At 48.2% G+C, this 18,487-nt stretch overlaps 1 protein-coding gene across 1 annotated transcript in view; it reads right to left on the bottom strand.

Annotated features, from left to right (window-relative positions):
- Positions 1-2,710: 2,710 nt before the first annotated feature.
- smpd1 (sphingomyelin phosphodiesterase 1) overlaps positions 2,711-18,487 on the bottom strand; it is a 34,141-nt gene continuing 18,364 nt past the window's right edge. The window contains exons 2-6 of the mRNA XM_072262425.1: positions 14,318-15,087; positions 13,370-13,541; positions 10,733-10,809; positions 10,488-10,633; positions 2,711-4,431 (exon numbers count right to left, since the gene is read on the bottom strand). Of these exons, the coding sequence (XP_072118526.1) occupies positions 4,028-4,431; positions 10,488-10,633; positions 10,733-10,809; positions 13,370-13,541; positions 14,318-15,087 (1,569 nt within the window). The 3' untranslated portion in view covers positions 2,711-4,027. The remainder of the gene's footprint in view (positions 4,432-10,487; positions 10,634-10,732; positions 10,810-13,369; positions 13,542-14,317; positions 15,088-18,487) is intronic.

Genomic DNA, 18,487 nt, shown 5'->3' with positions numbered 1-18,487 from the left:
ATGCTGACTATTCCTAATCATATTAGGCCTCTCCAAATGTTCAGAAATCCTGCCTCTCAGGATCTTTTCCATCAACTTACCAACCACTGAAGTAAGACTTGCTGGTCGATAATTTCCTGGGCTATCTCTGCTCCCTTTCTTGAATAAGGGAACAGCATCTGCAACCCTCCATTCCTCTGGAACCTCTCCTGTCCCCATTGATGACGGAAAGATCATTGCCAGAGGCTCAGCAATCTCCTCCCTCGCCTCCCACAGTAGCCTGGAGTACATCTCATCCGGTCCCGGTGACTTATCCAACTTGATGCTTTCCAAAAGCTCCAGCACATCCTTTTTCTTAATGTCTACATGCTCAAGCTTTTCAATCCACTGTAAGTCATCCCTACAATCGCCAAGATCCATTTCCTTAGTGAATACTGAAGCAAAGTACTCATTAAGTACCTCTGCTGTCTCCTCTGGTTCCATACACACTTTCCCATTGTCACACTTGATTGGTCCTATTCTCTCACGTCTTATCCTCTTGCTCTTCACATACTTGTAGAATATCTTGGGGTTTTCCTTAATCCTGCTCGCAAGGCCTTCTCATGGCCCCTTCTGGCTCTCCTAATTTCATTCTTAACCTCCTTCCTGCTACCCTTATAATTTCTAAATTCATATCATTACCTAGATTTTTGAACCTTTTGTAAGCTTTTCTTTTCTCCTTGACTGGATTTTCAACAGCCTTTGTGCACCACTGTTCCTATACCCTACCATCCCTTCCCTGTCTCATTGGAACATATCTATGCAGAACGCCACACAAATATCCCCTGAACATTTGCCACATTTCTGCCGTACATTTCCCTGAGAACATCAGTTCCCAATTTATGCTTCCAAGTTCCTGTCTGATTGCTTCATATTTCCCCTTACTCCAATTAAACACTTTTCTAATTTGTCTGTTCCTACCTCTCTCCAAAGCTATTGTAAAGGAGATAGAATTATGATCACCATCTCCAAAATGCTCTCCCACTGAGAGATCTGACACCTGACCAGGTTCATTTCCCAATACCAGATCAAGTACAGCCTCTCCTCTTGTAGGTTTATCTACATATTGTGTCAGGAAACCTTCCTGGACACACCTAACAAACTCCACCCGATCTAAACCCGTTGCTCTAGGGAGATGTCAATCAATATTGGGGAAATGAAATTCTTCCGTCACGTCAACCCTATTATTATTACACCTTTCCAGAATCTGTCTCCGTAACTACTCCTCAATGTCCCTGTTACTATTGGGTGGTCTATAAAAAACACCCAGAGTTATTAATCCCTTCCTGTTCCTAACTTCCGGATTGGCCTCATCAGTCACCTCCGGACCCACAGCCACCAATCTCCCATTTGACTTTGAAGCCATGGTCATCTTCGACTACGAAGGACGAACAACAACAACTATAAAAAACACCCAGAGTTATTAATCCCTTCCTGTTCCTAACTTCCATCCACAGAGACTCAGTAGACAATCCTGCCATGACTTCCTCCTTTTCTGCAGCCGTGACATTGTCTCTGATCAACAGTGCCAAGACCCCATCTCTTTTTCCCTCCTTCCCTGTCCTTTCTGAAACATCTAAGGCTTGTCACTCGAAGTAACCATCCAAGTCTCTGTAATGGCCACAACATCATAGCTCCAAGTGCTGATCCATGCTCTACGCTTTGTTCATGATGCTCTTTTCATTAAAATAGACAAATCTCAAACCATCAGTCTGAGCGCATCCCCTCTCTAACACCCGCCTACCCTCCCTCTTGCACTGTCTCCAAGCTTTCTCTATATCCGAGCCAAACGCTCCTTCCTCCGTCTCTTCATATTCTTGTGGGCAGATTTACTAGAGTTGTTGGGAGTGGTTTAAACTGATACGGTAGGAGGATGGGAACCGGTGTGATAGAGCTAAGAATGAGCCAGTGGGTTTACAAGCAGATGATGGGTGTAACAGGAATGTAAGGAAGGAAAAGCCAATGATTGGGTACAAATGCAGACAGAGCTAAGAGTTAAATTGTACCACAGAGGCAAGATTCAAAAGGGCAAAGAATGCAAGACTGTAAGTGCTGTATTTAAATGCTCATAGTATTTGGAATAAGATGGATGAACTCATGGTGCAATTAGAGATTGGTCGGTATGATGTTGTGGGCATCACTGAGTTGTGCTTTACGAATCATTGAGTTTTTCTGATGCAACTGAAAAAGTAGATGAGGGTAGGGCTGTGAATGTTGTTTATGTAAACTTTTGCAAGGTCAATGAGGTCCGACATGGTAAGTTGGTCAAGAAGGTTAGGTCCCATGAAATCCTGGAAGAGCAAGTGAGGCAGATTCAAAATTGTTTCAGAGGTAAGAAGCAGAAGGGGGGTTAAAGAGTGTTCTTCAGAATGAAGGCTGGTGACTAACGGTAAGCCACAGCCGTCAGTGTTGGGATCTTGTTATTTGTAGTTTATATAAATGATTTGGATGCAAATGAATAAGGCTCAATCAGTTATCCTAGATCACCAGATCTTGATTAGTCAGGGAAGTGTGCCAAAGAATGGCATCCCACAAAGACACGTTGCCTGCAGGCTGTAGGCCTTCTTGGGTGTAGGGTCACTGCCTTGGGGAAGGGGCTTTTTGCTGTCCGTCACTATGATTGTCCATTTCCCATCACAGACTGTAACCAACCAACAAGATGTGTAAATCAATCACTGAGGATCAGCGGGAAACAGAGGTAATGAGTGTTTATTGCATCAGTCTGGAAGACACACCATTTGATCAGTATAATCATCACTGCACTCGATTTCATCAGATTATCACTCAAACATTCACAATTACGGTTCAAGGCTTCAATCTGAAATTATTGGCACAAATTCAAGTTCATTAAAGTGAAATACATTAGTGCAGGTAGAACAGAGTTATCACACATGTATAACAAAGGAACACACAGCAGCGTAGGAACTACACAGGTCAGACACAGAGAGAATCTCCCTCCACACCGTCCCATCACACACTCCCGGGATCAAACACAGAGCGAAGCTCCCTCCACACCGTCCCATCACACACTCCCGGGATCAAACACAGAGTGAGACTTCCTCCACACTGTCCCATCACACACTCCCGGGGTCAGACACAGAGTGAGACTTCCTCCACACTGTCCCATCACATACTCCCGGGGTCACACATGGAGTGAAGTTCCTTCTACAGCATCCCATCACACACAGCTAGGTCACCTCAGCTCCACTCTCAGAACATCTGCAGGTTCTGCAGTGAAAAATGTTTCTGACAGGACAGTTCAACTATTCTGATCTTCACACCTACACACAGAGGAGTGAAAATCTGGAACTGTCTCACGTACAAAAAGTTCCCTCTGGCCTGTAGAATTCAGGGCAGATCAGCGGGCTGATCCTGATGAAGGTGATGCGAGGGAACAAACACCTCCCACCCTCTGCACTGTCCCTGAGCCTGGGACCAATGCACGGACAATCACCGCAGGGGAACCCGGTGGAACCGATCCCTTCAATGGAGCGAGGCTGAGGCGAGAGAAGTGAGCGGGGTGAAGGCCGAAGACGAAGAGTGGGTAGCAGGAAGAGGCTGATCTGGGTGCAGGGGGTAAGAAAGGGAGACACGGGGGGGAGGAGAGACTGATCTGGGTGCAGGGGGTAAGAAAGGGAGACACGGGGGGAAGAGAGACTGATCTGGGTGCAGGGGGAGACAGAAGAGTTTGTGGGGAGAGGCTAGTTGGGTGCCAAGGCGTGGGGATGAAGCTGGTCTGGGTGCAGAGGGATGTGGGTATGGGTGGGGGTGAATGGACCGCAAGATGCTTTGTCTCGTCAACACACTGGTTGTGTGTTTCATAGATGTTAAGTATCTGTTCATCCCCCATTTTCCACCATCACCACCCCCGGAACCGCAAGAGCTTGGAGCCCAGTGCCTGGACGCCTGCTGCCTCTCCCCTGCCCGCTCTCCTTGCTCCTGCCCCTGTTATCGTACATATGGTTGGAGGCTGGCAGGTCCTGAGGTTCACTGGTTGGACTGACAGGGTTCAGCACATTCGCCGAAGCTTCCAGGCCCTCTGAATCTGTCCGTACTCCAGCTCCTCAAGCAGATCCTGGCAAAGTTCGGGATCGTCTGATCGGCCAGTGCGCAGGGCACAAATGGTGGCGGTCTTGCAGGCGTCCCTGCACAGCTCTGCAGTGTGGCCCTTATGGTACAGGAACCAGTACAGCTGGAAGAGGCGCTCGTCCTTCTGGAAGCGAGTGATGAGGTTATCGAAGTCAGCGGGGAAGGCCCAGTCCATGCCATAGACCTCCCGCAGTCGATACAGGAGAGTCCAGCTGGGACGCCCACTTGCGTTGGCCCGCGTCAGGTTCAGGATGTAAGTCTCGTGATCCAGCACCGACCGCGAACTCCCCAGGTAATTGCCGTCAACCTGATAAATCCGATACCCTGCAACACAACACAAGGACAGGACTCAGAACGACATGGCACACTGTCAAGGGTACAAGCTCAGACCACTGAGGGTCAACACGGCTCAATGTAGTCCTGCTCACCCCATTGTAACAAGGATGTCACGCTTTGGCGTGGGCACAGAAGATGTCCCCGGATTGGGGGGGAGGGGGGCATGTGCTATGAGACATCTCCCCCATTTCACGAACTCTGCTCTCACTCCATCCTCCCGCCACCCCACTAGGAATAGGGTTCCCCTTGTCCTCACCTACCACCCCACCAGCCTCCAGGTCCAACATATTATTCTCCATAACTTCCGCCACCTCCAACGGGATCCCACCACTAAGCACATCTTTCCCTTCCCCCCCTCTCTGCTTTCAGCAGGGATTGCTCCCTACGCGACTCCCTTGTCCATTCGTCCCCCCCATCCCTCCCCACTGATCTCCCTCCTGGCACTTATCCTTGTAAGCAGAACAAGTGCTACACATGCCCTTACACTTCCTCCCTTACCACCATTCAGGGCCCCAGACAGTCCTTCCAGGTGAGGCAACACTTCACCTGTGAGTCGGCTGGGTGATATACTGTGTCCGGTGCTCCCGATGTGGCCTTTTATATATTGGCAAGACCTGACACAGACTGGGAGACCGCTTTGCTGAACACCTACGCTCTGTCCGCCAGAGAAAGCAGGATCTCCCAGTGGCCACACATTTTAATTCCACATCCCATTCCCATTCTGACATGTCTATCCACGGCCTCCTCTACTGTAAAGATGAAGCCACCCTCAGGTTGGAGGAACAACACCTTATATTCCGTCTGGGTAGCCTCCAACCTGATTGCATGAACACTGACTTCTCTAACTTCTGCTAATGCCCCACCTCCCCCTCGTACCCCATCCGTTATTTATTTATATACACACATTCTTTCTCTCTCTTTTTCTCCCTCTGACTATACCCATTGCCCATCCTCTGGGTTCTTTTTCCTCTCTCCCCCTTTTCCTTCTCCCCGGACCTCCTGTCCCATGATCCTCTCGTATCCCTTTTGCCAATCACCTGTCCAGCTCTTGGCTCCATCCCTCCCCCTCCTGTCTTCTCCTATCATTTTGGATCTCCCCCTCCCACTTTCAAATCTCTTACTAGCTCTTCCTTCAGTTAGTCCTGACGAAGAGTCTCGGCCCGAAACGTCAACTGTACCTCTTCCTAGAGATGCTGCCTGGCCTGCTGCGTTCACCAGCAACTTTGATGTATGTGCTATAAGAGGTGGTTTTCTCTGCAGCAGCAGAGGCTGAGGGGAGATCTGACAGAGATTTGTAAGAATATGAGAGGCTTAGATAGGATAGATGGACCGTATCTTTTTCCTGGAGTTGAAATGTCTAACACCAGAGGATACAAGAGCATAAGACCATCAGATATAGGAGCAGAATTTGGCCATTTGGCCCATCAAGGTTCCTGCCTTCCCCCATATCTCTTCATGCCCTTGACCAATCAAGAATCTATCAACCTCTGCCTTAATTATATACAAAAACTGCTCACAATACTCCAACTGAGTCCTCATCAGTGCTTTATAAAGTCTCAACATTACATCCTTACTTTTTTAAAAATTTTTTTTGGTGTGTGCATGCGCGTCTGTGTGTCTGCGTGCGTGATGTTGGCAGGACGATGTCTTTTTCATGCCTTTACAAGGTGCAGAGTGAGAGAGAGAGAGAGAGAGAGAGAGACTGTGTGGCACGCCACTCCTCACACAGACATTTTCACAGTATTTTTCCCTTTGTTTTACAAGGTCGAGTTGCGATCTCAACACCCAACCCGGCACGGATGGAAAGCGTAGTCGGGAGCGGCCCCGACTGGGTTCGAACCCGGGAACCTCCGCTCCCGGGTCTGGCACTGATGTCATTGTGCCACCAGCCAGCCCTACATCCTTGCTTTTATATTCTAGTCCCCTTGAAACGAATGCTAACATTGCATTTGCCTTCTTCACCACAGACTCAACCTGCAAACTAACCTTCAGGGAATCCTGCACAAGGACTCCCAAGTCCCTCTGCCCTCAGTTTTTTGTATTTTTTCTCCATTTAGAAAATAGTCAGCCCTTTCATTTCTTCTACCAAAATGCTTGACCATACACTTCCCGACAACGCATTCCATCTGCAGTTTCTTCCCCCAGTATCCTAATCTGTCTAATCCTTCTGTAGCCTCTCAACTTCCTCAAAACTACCTGCCCCTCCACTTATCTTCGCATCATCTGCAAACTTTGCAACAAAGCCATCCATTCCATCATCCAAGTCACTGACATATAACATAAAAAGAATCGGTCCCAGCACAGACCCCTGTGGACCATCACTAGTCACCAGCAGACACACAGAAAAGGCTCCCTTTATAAAGCATGCATTTAATTGAGAGGGGGTAATTGTTAAAAGAGATGTGAGGGGCAAGTTTTTTTTAAAAAACACAGAGTCGTGGGTTCCTGAAATGTACTGCCTGGGTGCTGGTAAAGGCAGATACATTAGGGGCTTTCAAAAACGTTAAGATGGCATCTAACGACAACTCTGCTTGCATCTTCGGAAACAGCTCAATTTCTATATTATATATCTCTTTTTTTCCTTTTTAGGGTTCTTTTGAGGACCCTGACCTGGAGTTGCACACTGACTTCAGTTCTTTGCGGAAATGGGACCCACACTCGGGGCCTCGCGACCGGCTGCTTTTCGATATGCCAAGGATGCGGCCTGGACGACTAGTGCGCCTTCAGAGTGCCAGATTTTCGTGGCTCTGGAGGTGGGTGGATTCCAGGCCGCTGCCGCTTGATGCATTGTGGGAGACAGAGGATTGAAAGCAGCAAGCTGGCTGCTGGTTGTGTGCCCTCAGACCCGAGTTCTTTGGGCACAGAGCTCGGAAGCGACTTTTAACAGCATAAATCAGCGAGTTTTTTTGTTATGTCTCCCCTCTCGCTGTGAATCGGGGACATCTCTTTTCCCTTATTAGGGAGGGAGAGCCTGTGGTATGTCGAATACCGGGTGAAGGGGTAGTTTCTGGGGTACTGCAAGTCTGTATCTTTATTGGTGCTTGCTGCACGCTTGAGTGCTCGGTGGGGGGGCTGATACTTTTTTGCTGGGGGGGATCGTTGCTTTGCTACTGATTATGTGTGGGAGGGGGGAGCGGGGGGTGTTTGGGGTTCTAACATTTAACTGTTATTCATTCTTTGGGGCACTCCTCTGTTTTCGTGGATGTCTGTGAAGAAGGAGAATTTCAGGATGAATATTGTATACATTTCTCTGACATTAAATGTACCTTTGAAACCTATTGATAAGCACATGACCATGAAGAAAATGGTGTAGGCAGAGATCAGCTCAATTGGCCATTTGATTACTAATTCAATTGGTTCGGCACAACATTATGTGATGAATGGCCAGTTCCTGTGCTGTACTAGAAACAGAAAACCTACAGCACAATACAGGCCCTTCGGCCCACAAAGCTGTGCCAAACATGTCCTTACTTTAGAAATTATCTCAGGTTACCCATAGCCCTCTATTTTTCTGAGCTCCATGTACCTGTCAAAGAGTCTCTTAAAAGACCGTATCGTATCCACCTCCACCACCGTCACTGGCAGCCTATTCCACACACTCACCACTCTCTGCGTAAAAAACTTACCCCTGACATCTCCTCTGTATCTACTTCCAAGCACCTTAAACCTGTGCCCTTTCATGTTAGCCATAAAACTGTGCCTTCTTGTGTACTGTTCTATGTTCTCAGAAAACTCAAACCCTCAGCTGAACTGGACGCATCTGTCCTCCCACACCCTCATCCCGACCCATTACAGGGTGAACCCATTTGCCTTGGGAATGTATCTGGCTGGTGAGTGCCTGCATTGTACACAACCAATAACACTGACTCACGTCCAAGACAAATACAGACCCCCAACAGATCTGTGTGGACTACACCTGGAGTACTGTGTTCACTTCTGGTCATCTACTATAGGAGGGATGTGGAAGACTTAGAGAGGGTGCAGAGGAAATTTACCAGCAGGCTGCCTGGATTAGAGCGCCAGAGACTTTTCCCAGGGTGGAAATGTCTCATACAAGAGGCATAACTGTAAGGTCCACTTTTTGAGAAGGAAGGGAGGCAGAGGACCATAAGACAGTAGCAGAATTAGGCCATTCAGCCCATCATATCTGCTCCACCATTCAATCATGGCTGATACCAGATCCCACTCAACTGCAAACACCTGCCCTATCACCATATCATTTGATGCCCTGACCAATCAGGAAACTATCAATTTTCACTTTAAATATACCCACAGACTTGACTTCCACCGCAGTCTGTGGCAGAGTATTCCACAGATTCACTACACACTGGCTAAAAATATTCCTCCTTGCCTCTGTTCTAAAGGGTCGCCTCTCAATATTGAGGCTGTGCCCTCTAGTTCTAGATACCCCATCACAGGAAACATCCTCTACACATCCACCCTATCCAGTCCTTTCAACATTCAGTAGGTTTCAATGAGATCCCCCCGCATTCTTCTAAATTCCAGTGAGTACAGGCCCAAAGCTGCCAAATGTTCCTCATACGTTAACCCCTTCATTCCCAGAGTCGTCCTCATGAAACTCCTCTGGACTCTCTCCAATGACACACATCCTTTCTCAGATATGGGGCCCAAAACTGTTGACAATACTCCAAGTGCGGCCTGACGAATGCCTTATAAAGGCTTAGCATTATCTCCTTGCTTTTATATTCTATTCCCCTTGAAATAAATGCTAACATTCCATTTGCCTTCTTTACCACAGACTCAACCTGTAAATTAACCTTCTGGGAGTCTTGCATGAGGACTCATTGGTCCCTCTGCATCTCTGATGTTTGAACCTTCTCCCCATTTAGATAATAGTTGGCACGATTGTTCCTTTTACCAAAATGCATTATCATAAATTTCCCAACACTGTATTCCATCTGCCACTTTTTGTCCATTCTTCCAATTTGTCTAAGTCCTGCTGCAATCACATTGCTTCCTCAGCACTACCTACCCCTCCACCTATCTTTGTATCATCTGCAAACTTTGACACAAAACCATCAATTCCATTATCTAAATCACTGACAAATATTGTGAAAAGTAGCAGTCCCAATACTGACCCCTGAGGAACACCACTGGTCACTGGCAGCCAACCAGAAAAGGCCCCTTTTATTCCCACTCACTGCCTCCTGCCTGTCAGCCATTCTGCTATCCATGCCAATATCTTTCTTGTAACACCATAGGATTTTATCGTTAAGTAGCCTCATGTGTGGCACCTGCACAAATACTTTCTGAAAATCCAAGTAAATGACATCCACGGCCTCTCCTTTGTCCACCCTGCTTGTTACTTCCTCGAAGAATTCTAACAGATTTGTCAGGCAAGATTCCTCTTTACAGAAACCATGCTGACTTTGACTTATCATTAGACTCCAACTATCCCGAAACCTCATCCTTAATAATGGACTTCAAGCGCTGAGATTAGGCTAACTGGCCTACAATTCCCTTTCTTTTTATTGGAACATAGAACACTATAGTGCCAACCAGGCCCTTCGGCCTACAATGTTATCCTAGACCATAAGATATAGGAACAGAATTAGGCCATTTGGCCCAGGAAGGCAAATGCAATCTTAGCATCCATTTCAAGAGGACAAGAATGTAAGAGCAAGGATGTAATGTTGAGACTTTATAAAGCACAGGTGAGGCCTCACTTGGAGTATTGTGAGCAGGTTTGGGCCCCTTATCTTAGAAAGGATGTGCTGAAACTGGAGAGGGTTTGAAGGAGGTTCACCAGAATGATTCCAGGATCGAATGGCTTGTCATATGAAGAGTGTCTGATGGCTCTGGGCCTGTATTCACTAGAATTCAGAAGAATGAAAAACCATACAGAGCCAAAGTGGGTTAAACAGGTTGGAAATCTACTCACTGGGGAGGAACGAGGCATAATTCTATCACAACACAAGATCATTCGCGAGTGAGACAAATTCAATGCTTAAAACCTTACACACTAATTGTGGACTTCAGGAGAGTCCCGGGACCCGGGGGTCGCAGCCCCTCTGCTTACCTACCGGGGTTGAGGTTGATGTAGGTGGTGACACTCGGGGCGATGAACACTACGGAGAGCGGACGGCTCAAGGTCTCCTCATCGTAAAACACCTCAAACTCATCAACATGCGTGTGGCCGAAAAACTGGGCGGCGATGGTCCCCTCGTACCTGTATGGTGGGATGGGGGGAGAGAGAAGGGTGAACTGGCAGGAATCACAGTGGCAGAGGGGTCAATGACGGGCAGATCTCGCTCCTTACCACACTCACCTGCTAACAATGCGATAGTAATTCCAACTCCAGACCTTCATGCAGAGGCCGGGGGGGATGTGGCCGATGATGTGAACCTGAAGGACAGACACACAGCACAGCGTGGATACAAGAGGGAGAGGCAGCACTCACCTTCACTAACACTACTACCCCTGGGCACAGCACACCTGACATATCACCCCAGGTGCCCAGCCTTTCGGCCCAACCTGTCTATGCCGACCACAGTGCCCATCCAGCTGTTTCATACATGTAGCCCACGTCCTGTGCTGCACACGACTTGCATTTGGAATAATATTTTATTAGCTTATTTGTGGTAATATTTTGTTTTCTGTACTGTGTGAGATATATGTTTTGTGGGTGCACTGTGGTCCAGAGGAACGTTGTTTCATTTGGTTGTGTATGTGTACAGTCAGGTGATGACAAATTTGAACTGGGACAGTGAACAAATGAATACTACCTGGTTTCCTGTGTTCTGCCCATATCCCTCCAGTCCCCACCCCTCCATGACCCTCTCCAAATGCTTCTTACACTATTGCACCTGCCTCGACCAGTTCCACAGTCAGCACCCTCTGCATGAAGAACTTACCCCACACGTCCCTTTTAAATCTTTCCACTCTCACCTTTTCTCTTTGGAGTGGAGGAGGACGAGAGGCGACTTGATACGGTGTACAAGATGATAAGATCAAATGGACAGCCAGACTTTCTCACAGAAATGGCTAATATGAGGGGGGAGTCATTATAAGGCAATGGCGGAAAGAGTGGGGGTGGGGGAGGTGTCGGAGATAGGATGTTTTAAATTTTATTTGTTGATTTTTGTACAGAGTGTGATGGGTCTGTGGAAAGCATTGCCAGGGTAGAGGCATTTAAGAGACCCTTAGATAGGCACATGGATGATAGAAAAATGGAGGCTGTGTAGGAGGGAAAGGTTAGATTGATCTTGCAGAAGATTAAAAAGGTGGTACAACATTGTGGGCCTTGGGGCCTGTACTGTTCCACGTTTAATCTTAGAACATCCGCAGTTCCCACCATCTTCTCACGCCACGGACCGTGCCACCTTGTCACAGCTCCCATCAGGTAGCCTGTGATCCCACATCACCAGGTTCCAGGACAGTCGCTTCCTTTCAATGATACGCTTCTTAAACCAACCACCTCAACCCTAATCACGGCCTTACTGTACCACTGGGCACGACAATGCTGTTTGGTGTTCTTTTGGTTCAAATGTTCTTTTGTGTAAAAATGGGTGCCACTGTAGCATAACAGTTAGCGTGGCACTACTGCAGCTCAGGGCAGTTTGTAGTTCAATTCTGGTGCCATTCTGTAAGGAGACTCTGTACGTCCACCCCATCGAATGTGTGGGTTTCCCTGGGTGAACCGGTTCTTCCCCCAGTCCAGTGATGTACCAAGCAGGTTACTTGGTCATTGTAAAATGGTGCAGCCTGTGATCACTGGGGTTATGAGTTTGCTCAGGCAGGGGGGCTCAAACAACCACAAGCACCCACTCTGTGCTGTATCTTGAAATAAAATAGTTCCTATGAACACAGCCGACACGCTTAACACCGCGTGACCGGCCGACACACTTAACACCGCGTGACGGGGGCGGCTGACACGTATACTACTGTGTGCCCACAATGCTGCTGCAAGGAAGATTTTCATGGTGCCTGTGACAATAAAGTTGACTTTGAGGGAATGAGGAGCAATTGTCTGTGTCCCAGGGACGGGAGAAATGGTACTCGGAAGATTTGGAAGAGCAAGGGAATTTGGCCAGGAGCGCAGCATGGGGATGGAGGACAGGGAAAGGTGAGGAGCAAGGAATACCTTTGAGATGAAGGGTGTGTATGGAAGCTGTACCCACTGGTGATCACGTAGGGGATGTGCAATAACCATCAGCAAAAGGACCATCAATGGAATGGGAATTTCTTTCATAAGCACAGCAGGGAGAGAGAGCAAATGGCCAGTGGAGAGAAGGAGAGGCAGGTTCACACAGCAGTTAGCATCTGAAGTGGTCTGCAGGGCCCTAGGGAGAGAGTTCTTTCAAGGGGTCTGAACCTCCGTGATCATCTTTCCTCTTCACCCCCACTGGTGGGCACAGCGGTGGGGCCTCACCTCAGGCCCTGGCCACTGCAATCTCCAAGCTCCTTTCCTCCGGTTCCATACAGGGAACATGGATCCACTCCTGCGGGAGAGTGAGGAGTGTGGGTGGCCCTCTGTGAACCACGCAGGGGTGGTGGTTTGGAATGGACTTACCTCCCACCCACAGCAGTAGACTGACATCATGCGGTAGTCACTGCCACCCGCTCCTCACTGCCCCAGCACCACCCCCACAACCCTGGGGCGGAGGAGTGAGTGTGTAATGCTGAGGAGGAGAGACCTTGGCTGTGTGTTGGAGGTCACAGTGTGACGCCTGACCCCTCCCCTGTGAAAGTCTGGGGCATAATTTACATATTACTATTTAACTATTTATGGTTTTATTGCTATTTAATTATTTATGGTGCAACTGTAACGAAAACCAATTTCCCCCGGGATCAATAAAGTATGACTATGACAAGCTGGAGGTCAGAGGCTGATGGATTCTGACCACTCCCCAGGCTGGGGTGCAGGGCCAAGCTGGAGGTCACCAGCACCGCGAGGCTCACATACCTTCTCGCCACATTGCTCTGCTTCCTGCAGGATGTTGACCAACCAGTGCAGCTGGTCAGCTGGATCAGTTGAGTTCACCAGCAGCCAGAAGTTCTCATGAGAGCAGAAGTTCATGTTGAGGGAGACGAGTCTGAGTCCTGGCTGCACCTTTGCTGTGTAAAAGCCTCCGCGCCTTTGAGCAAGAAACACACATCAGAACCAGGGGCCGCGGACACAACGCAGTTACCCTCTTCTATACATGACCCCATCAGGCAGGACGTCAAGTTTTTAATTTACTGCAAGACTTGGCCTCCACAGCTGATGTGAGAATAAATTCCACAAACTCACCACTCTCTGACTGAAAAAATTCCTCAGCTCTGTGCTAAATGGACATCCCTCTACTGAACAACAGGAATTCTGCAGGTGCTGGAAATTCAAGCAACACACATCAAAGTTGCTGGTGAATGCAGCAGGCCAGGCAGCATCTCTAGGAAGAGGTACAGTCGACGTTTCAGGCCAAGACCCTTCGTCAGGACTCTACTGAAGCTGTGCCCTCTGGTCCTAGACTCCCCCACCACAGGAAACATCCTCTCAACATCCACTCTCTCTGTGTCCTCTGGTCCTAGATTCCCCTACTATAGGAAACGTCCTCTCCATATCCACTCTATCCGTGTCCTCTGGTCCAAGACTCCCCACCATAGGGAACATCTTCTCCACATCCACTCTATCTGTGCCCTCTGGTCCGAGACTCCCCCACTATAGGCAACATCCTCTCCACATCTACTATCTTGGCCTTTCAATATTCAATAGGTTTCAATGAGATTTCCCCCCACCCACCCCCAATTCTTGCAAACTCCAGCAGGTACATGCCTAGAGCCATCAAATACTCTTCATATGTTAACCCTTTCATTCCCACAAACTCAATCAATGTCAATGCATGTTCCCTCTCTCCCCCCCCCCCCCAATTACCTGAGGGTCTCCAGGGCACTCTGGTGTAGCCAGGGCTTCCAGGCCTGGACCATGGCACTGTAGAGCCAGGCAGAGGACTCGTTGCCATGGATAAAGGGTGGTGGGAAGCTGTTGACTGGTGTGCTCTCGTGGTTGCCAACGGATGGGTAGACGGTAGTGTTGCCGAGGTAACGGTGGATGAGCTGAGTAATGGTATTGAGGGCCAGGACCTGGTCTTCCCGGGTCTGATGCCAGATGTTGTGGGCTGGGATATCACCAGTCCAGTACACCACGTCGAAGTGCTCAGACTGCAGGTGCTGGAGGAGGTTCTCGATGGTGCACAGGGGGAGGTCGCACTTACTGTACTCCCCCCACCTGCCGGCACCCCGCTGGTGCGAGGGGGGCCTTCCCGATCCGGGCCGGCAGCACAGAGGGTCTCTGCAGTCTGGGTTACTCCCCTCGGTGTAATCTCTGTCCCAGTGAATGTCGGTGAGGAACAGGACCCTGGTGACTGGTGCTCCTGGGTGGGGTGGTTTCGGAGGGACAACAGGAGGCTTTGGAGTGCCGGGGAGAGGCACACTCCAGTTGGAGTAGATATCCCAGTGGCCACAATCACTGCCCACCAGCAGTCCACAGATCTCTGATGGTTTCAGGATGGAATTGACCCAAGCACTGATCACATCGTGTTGAAAGAGTTTGATGGCTTGGGCACAGATGTTCTGGGGCGCGAGCTTCAGGTGAATGCACAGCTCTGTGGCCACAAACCCCACCTCATCTGCACCGGTCTGCAGCTGCAGGACAGACACACCAATAAAACCAACCTTTAGTAGCAGTGGATACAGCCCAAAGCCCTCTCCACCACCGAGCACATCTACACGGACCACAATTATAGGAAAATGTACCGAGAATGGAAAAGCTTACAAAAAGTAGTGGGTACGGCCAAGTCTATCACATTTAAATCCCTCCTAACCACCCAGCACATCTACATGAAGCGTTGTCACAGGAAAGCAGCATCCATCATCAGAGAGCCCCACCACCCAGCACATGCTCTCTTCCCACTGCTGCCATCCAGAAGCAGGTACAGGAGCCCCAGGTCCCACACCACCAGGTTCAGGAACAGTTAGTACCCCTCAACCATCAGGCTCCTGAACAAAAGGGGATAACTTCAATCACCCCAACACTGAACTGTTATCACAACCTATAGACCCACTTTCAAGGACTCTTCGTCTCATGTTTTCAGTATTTCTTCTTATTATTTGAATTTTAGTCTATTATAAACCAAGTCCACCTGTACATACACAGGTACACCTCATTGTATATAGTTCACCATTATTTGCACTATTGTTTTGTTTGCTTTTTGATTCTGTACAGCGAAAGCTCAGGGAAACCAGCATCAAATTCCCCGTACGTGTCCACATACTTGGCGATAATAAAGGATTCTGATTCCAATTCTGATTTTGTTTATTTTTCCTGTTTCTTTTTGTATTTTCTGTGAACGACTGCAAGGAAATGAATCTCGGGGTCATACTGTAGATGGTGACATCCATGTACTGAGATTTTATAAATTACTTTGGATTTTGTATTCACAAACACGAGGAAATCTGCAGATGCTGGAATTTCAAGCAACACACACAAAAAAATGCTGGTGAACGCAGCAGGCCAGGCAGCATCTACAGGAAGAGGTATAGTCGACGTTTCTGGCCAAGACCCTTTATCAGGACTAACTGAAAGAAGAGATAATAAGAGATTTGAAAGTGGGAGGGGGAGGGGGGGATCTGAAATGAACATAGAACAGTACAGCACAGTACAGACCCTTCAGCCCACAATGTTGTGCCAACCCTCAAACCCTGCCTCCCATATAACCCCCCACCTTAAATTCCTCCATATACCTGTCTAGTAGTCTCTTAAACTTCACTAGTGTATTTGCCTCCACCACTGACTCAGGCAGTGCATTCCACGCACTAACCACTCTCTGAGTAAAAAACCTTCCTTTAATATCCCCCTTGAACTTCCCACCCCTTACCTTAAAGCCATGTCCTCTTGTATTGACCAGTGGTGCCCTGGGGAAGAGGCACTGGCTGTCCACTCTATTCCTCTTAATATCTTGTACATCTCTATCATGTCTCCTCTCATCCTCCTTCTCTCCAAAGAGTAAAGCCCTAGCTCCCTTAATCTCTGATCATAATCCATACTTTCTAAACCAGGCAGCATCCTGGTAAATCTCCTCTGTACCCTTTCCAATGCTTCCACATCCTTCCTATAGTGAGGTGACCAGAACTGGACACAGTACTCCAAGTATGGCCTAACCAGAGTTTTATAGAGCTGCATTATTACCTCGCGACTCTTAAACTCTATCCCTCTACTTATGAAAGCTAACACCCCATAAGCTTTCTTAACTACCCTATCCACCTGTGAGACAACTTTCAGGAATCTGTGGACATGTACCCCAAGATCCCTCTGCTCCTCCACACTACCAAGTATCCTGCCATTTACTTTGTACTCTGCCTTGGAGTTTGTCCTTCCAAAGTGTACCACCTCACACTTCTCCGGGTTGAACTCCATCTGCCACTTCTTAGCCCACTTCTGCATCCTATCAATGTCTCTCTGCAATCTTTGACAATCCTCTACACTACCTACAACACCACCAACCTTTGTGTCGTCTGCAAACTTGCCAACCCACCCTTATATCCCCACATCCAGGTCGTTAATAAAAAAATCATGAAAAGTAGAGGTCCCAGAACCGATCCTTGTGGGACACCACGAGTCACAACCCTCCAATCCGAATGTACTCCCTCCATCACGACCCTCTGCCTTCTGCAGGCAAGCCAATTCTGAATCCACCTGACCAAACTTCGCTGGATCCCATGCCTTCTGACTTTCTGAATAAACCTACCATGTGGAACCTTGTCAAATGCCTTACTAAGATCCATATAGATCACATCCACTGCACTACCCTCATCTATATGCCTGGTCACCTCCTCAAAGAACTCTATCAGGCTTGTTAGAAACTATCTGCCCTTCACAAAGCCATGCTGACTGTCCCTGATCAGACCATGATTCTCTAAATGCCCATAGATCCTATCTCTAAGAATCTTTTCCAACAGCTTTCCCACCACAGACGTAAGGCTCACTGGTCTATAATTACCCGGACTATCCCTACTACCTTTTTTGAACAAGGGAACAACATTCGCCTCCCTCCAATCCTCCGGTACCATTCCCGTGGACAACAAGGACATAAAGATCCTAGCCAGAGGCTCAGCAATCTCTTCCCTCGCCTCGTGGAGCACCCTGGGGAGTATTCCGTCCAGCCCTGGGGACTTATCTGTCCTAATGTATTTTAATAACTCCAACACCTCCTCTCCCTTAATATCAACATGCTCCAGAATATCAACCTCACTCATATTGTCCTCACCATCATCAAGTTCCCTCTCATTGGTGAATACTGAAGAGAAGTATTCATTGAGGACCTTGCTCACTTCCACAGCCTCCAGGCACATCTTCCCACCTTTATCTCTAATCGGTCCTATCCTCACTCCTGTCATCCTTTTGTTCCTCACATAATTGAAGAATGCCTTGGGGTTTTCCTTTACCCTACTCACCAAGGCCTTCTCATGTCCCCTTCTTGCTCTTCTCAGCCCCTTCTTAAGCTCCCTTCTTGCTACCCTATACAGAGTACAGCACTGGGCAGGGTAATGAACCAGGACGGCCAGTCACAGAACAGAGTACAGCACTGGAGTGTCCATTCAGCCAGCAATGCCATGCCAATCTTGATGTCAATTTCTTTTATTTATTTCATTTTTAAAGAAACAGCATGAAACAAACCCTTCCAGCTCAAAGAGTCACTGTGCTCTGTCACCACTTACTTAAAGCCAACGTAATTACAGGAGAACACACAATGACCACCTCACCTTCTAACCAGTATGCCTTTGGACTGTGGCAGGCAAACGGAGCACCTGGTGGGAACCCAGCTAGCTCACCGGGAGAACGATCACACTGCTCATAGAGTGAGCTGGAACTGAACTCTGTACTGCAAAAGCCCCGGGCTGGAATCGCACCACGACATAACCACTACGCTACTGTGGCAGCATTGACATTTATACAAACTGTTCACCTTGTGTGTGTCATCCATATACCTTGTTTCACATCATATTGAGACCATAAGACATTGGAGTAGAATTAGACCATTCAGCC

This window comes from Mobula birostris, chromosome 7, assembly GCF_030028105.1.
Source record: "Mobula birostris isolate sMobBir1 chromosome 7, sMobBir1.hap1, whole genome shotgun sequence".
NCBI classification, from domain to species: Eukaryota; Metazoa; Chordata; class Chondrichthyes; order Myliobatiformes; family Myliobatidae; genus Mobula; species Mobula birostris.
Note: the sequence above shows the minus strand (reverse complement) of the source record. Positions and strands in the feature narration are given on the sequence as shown.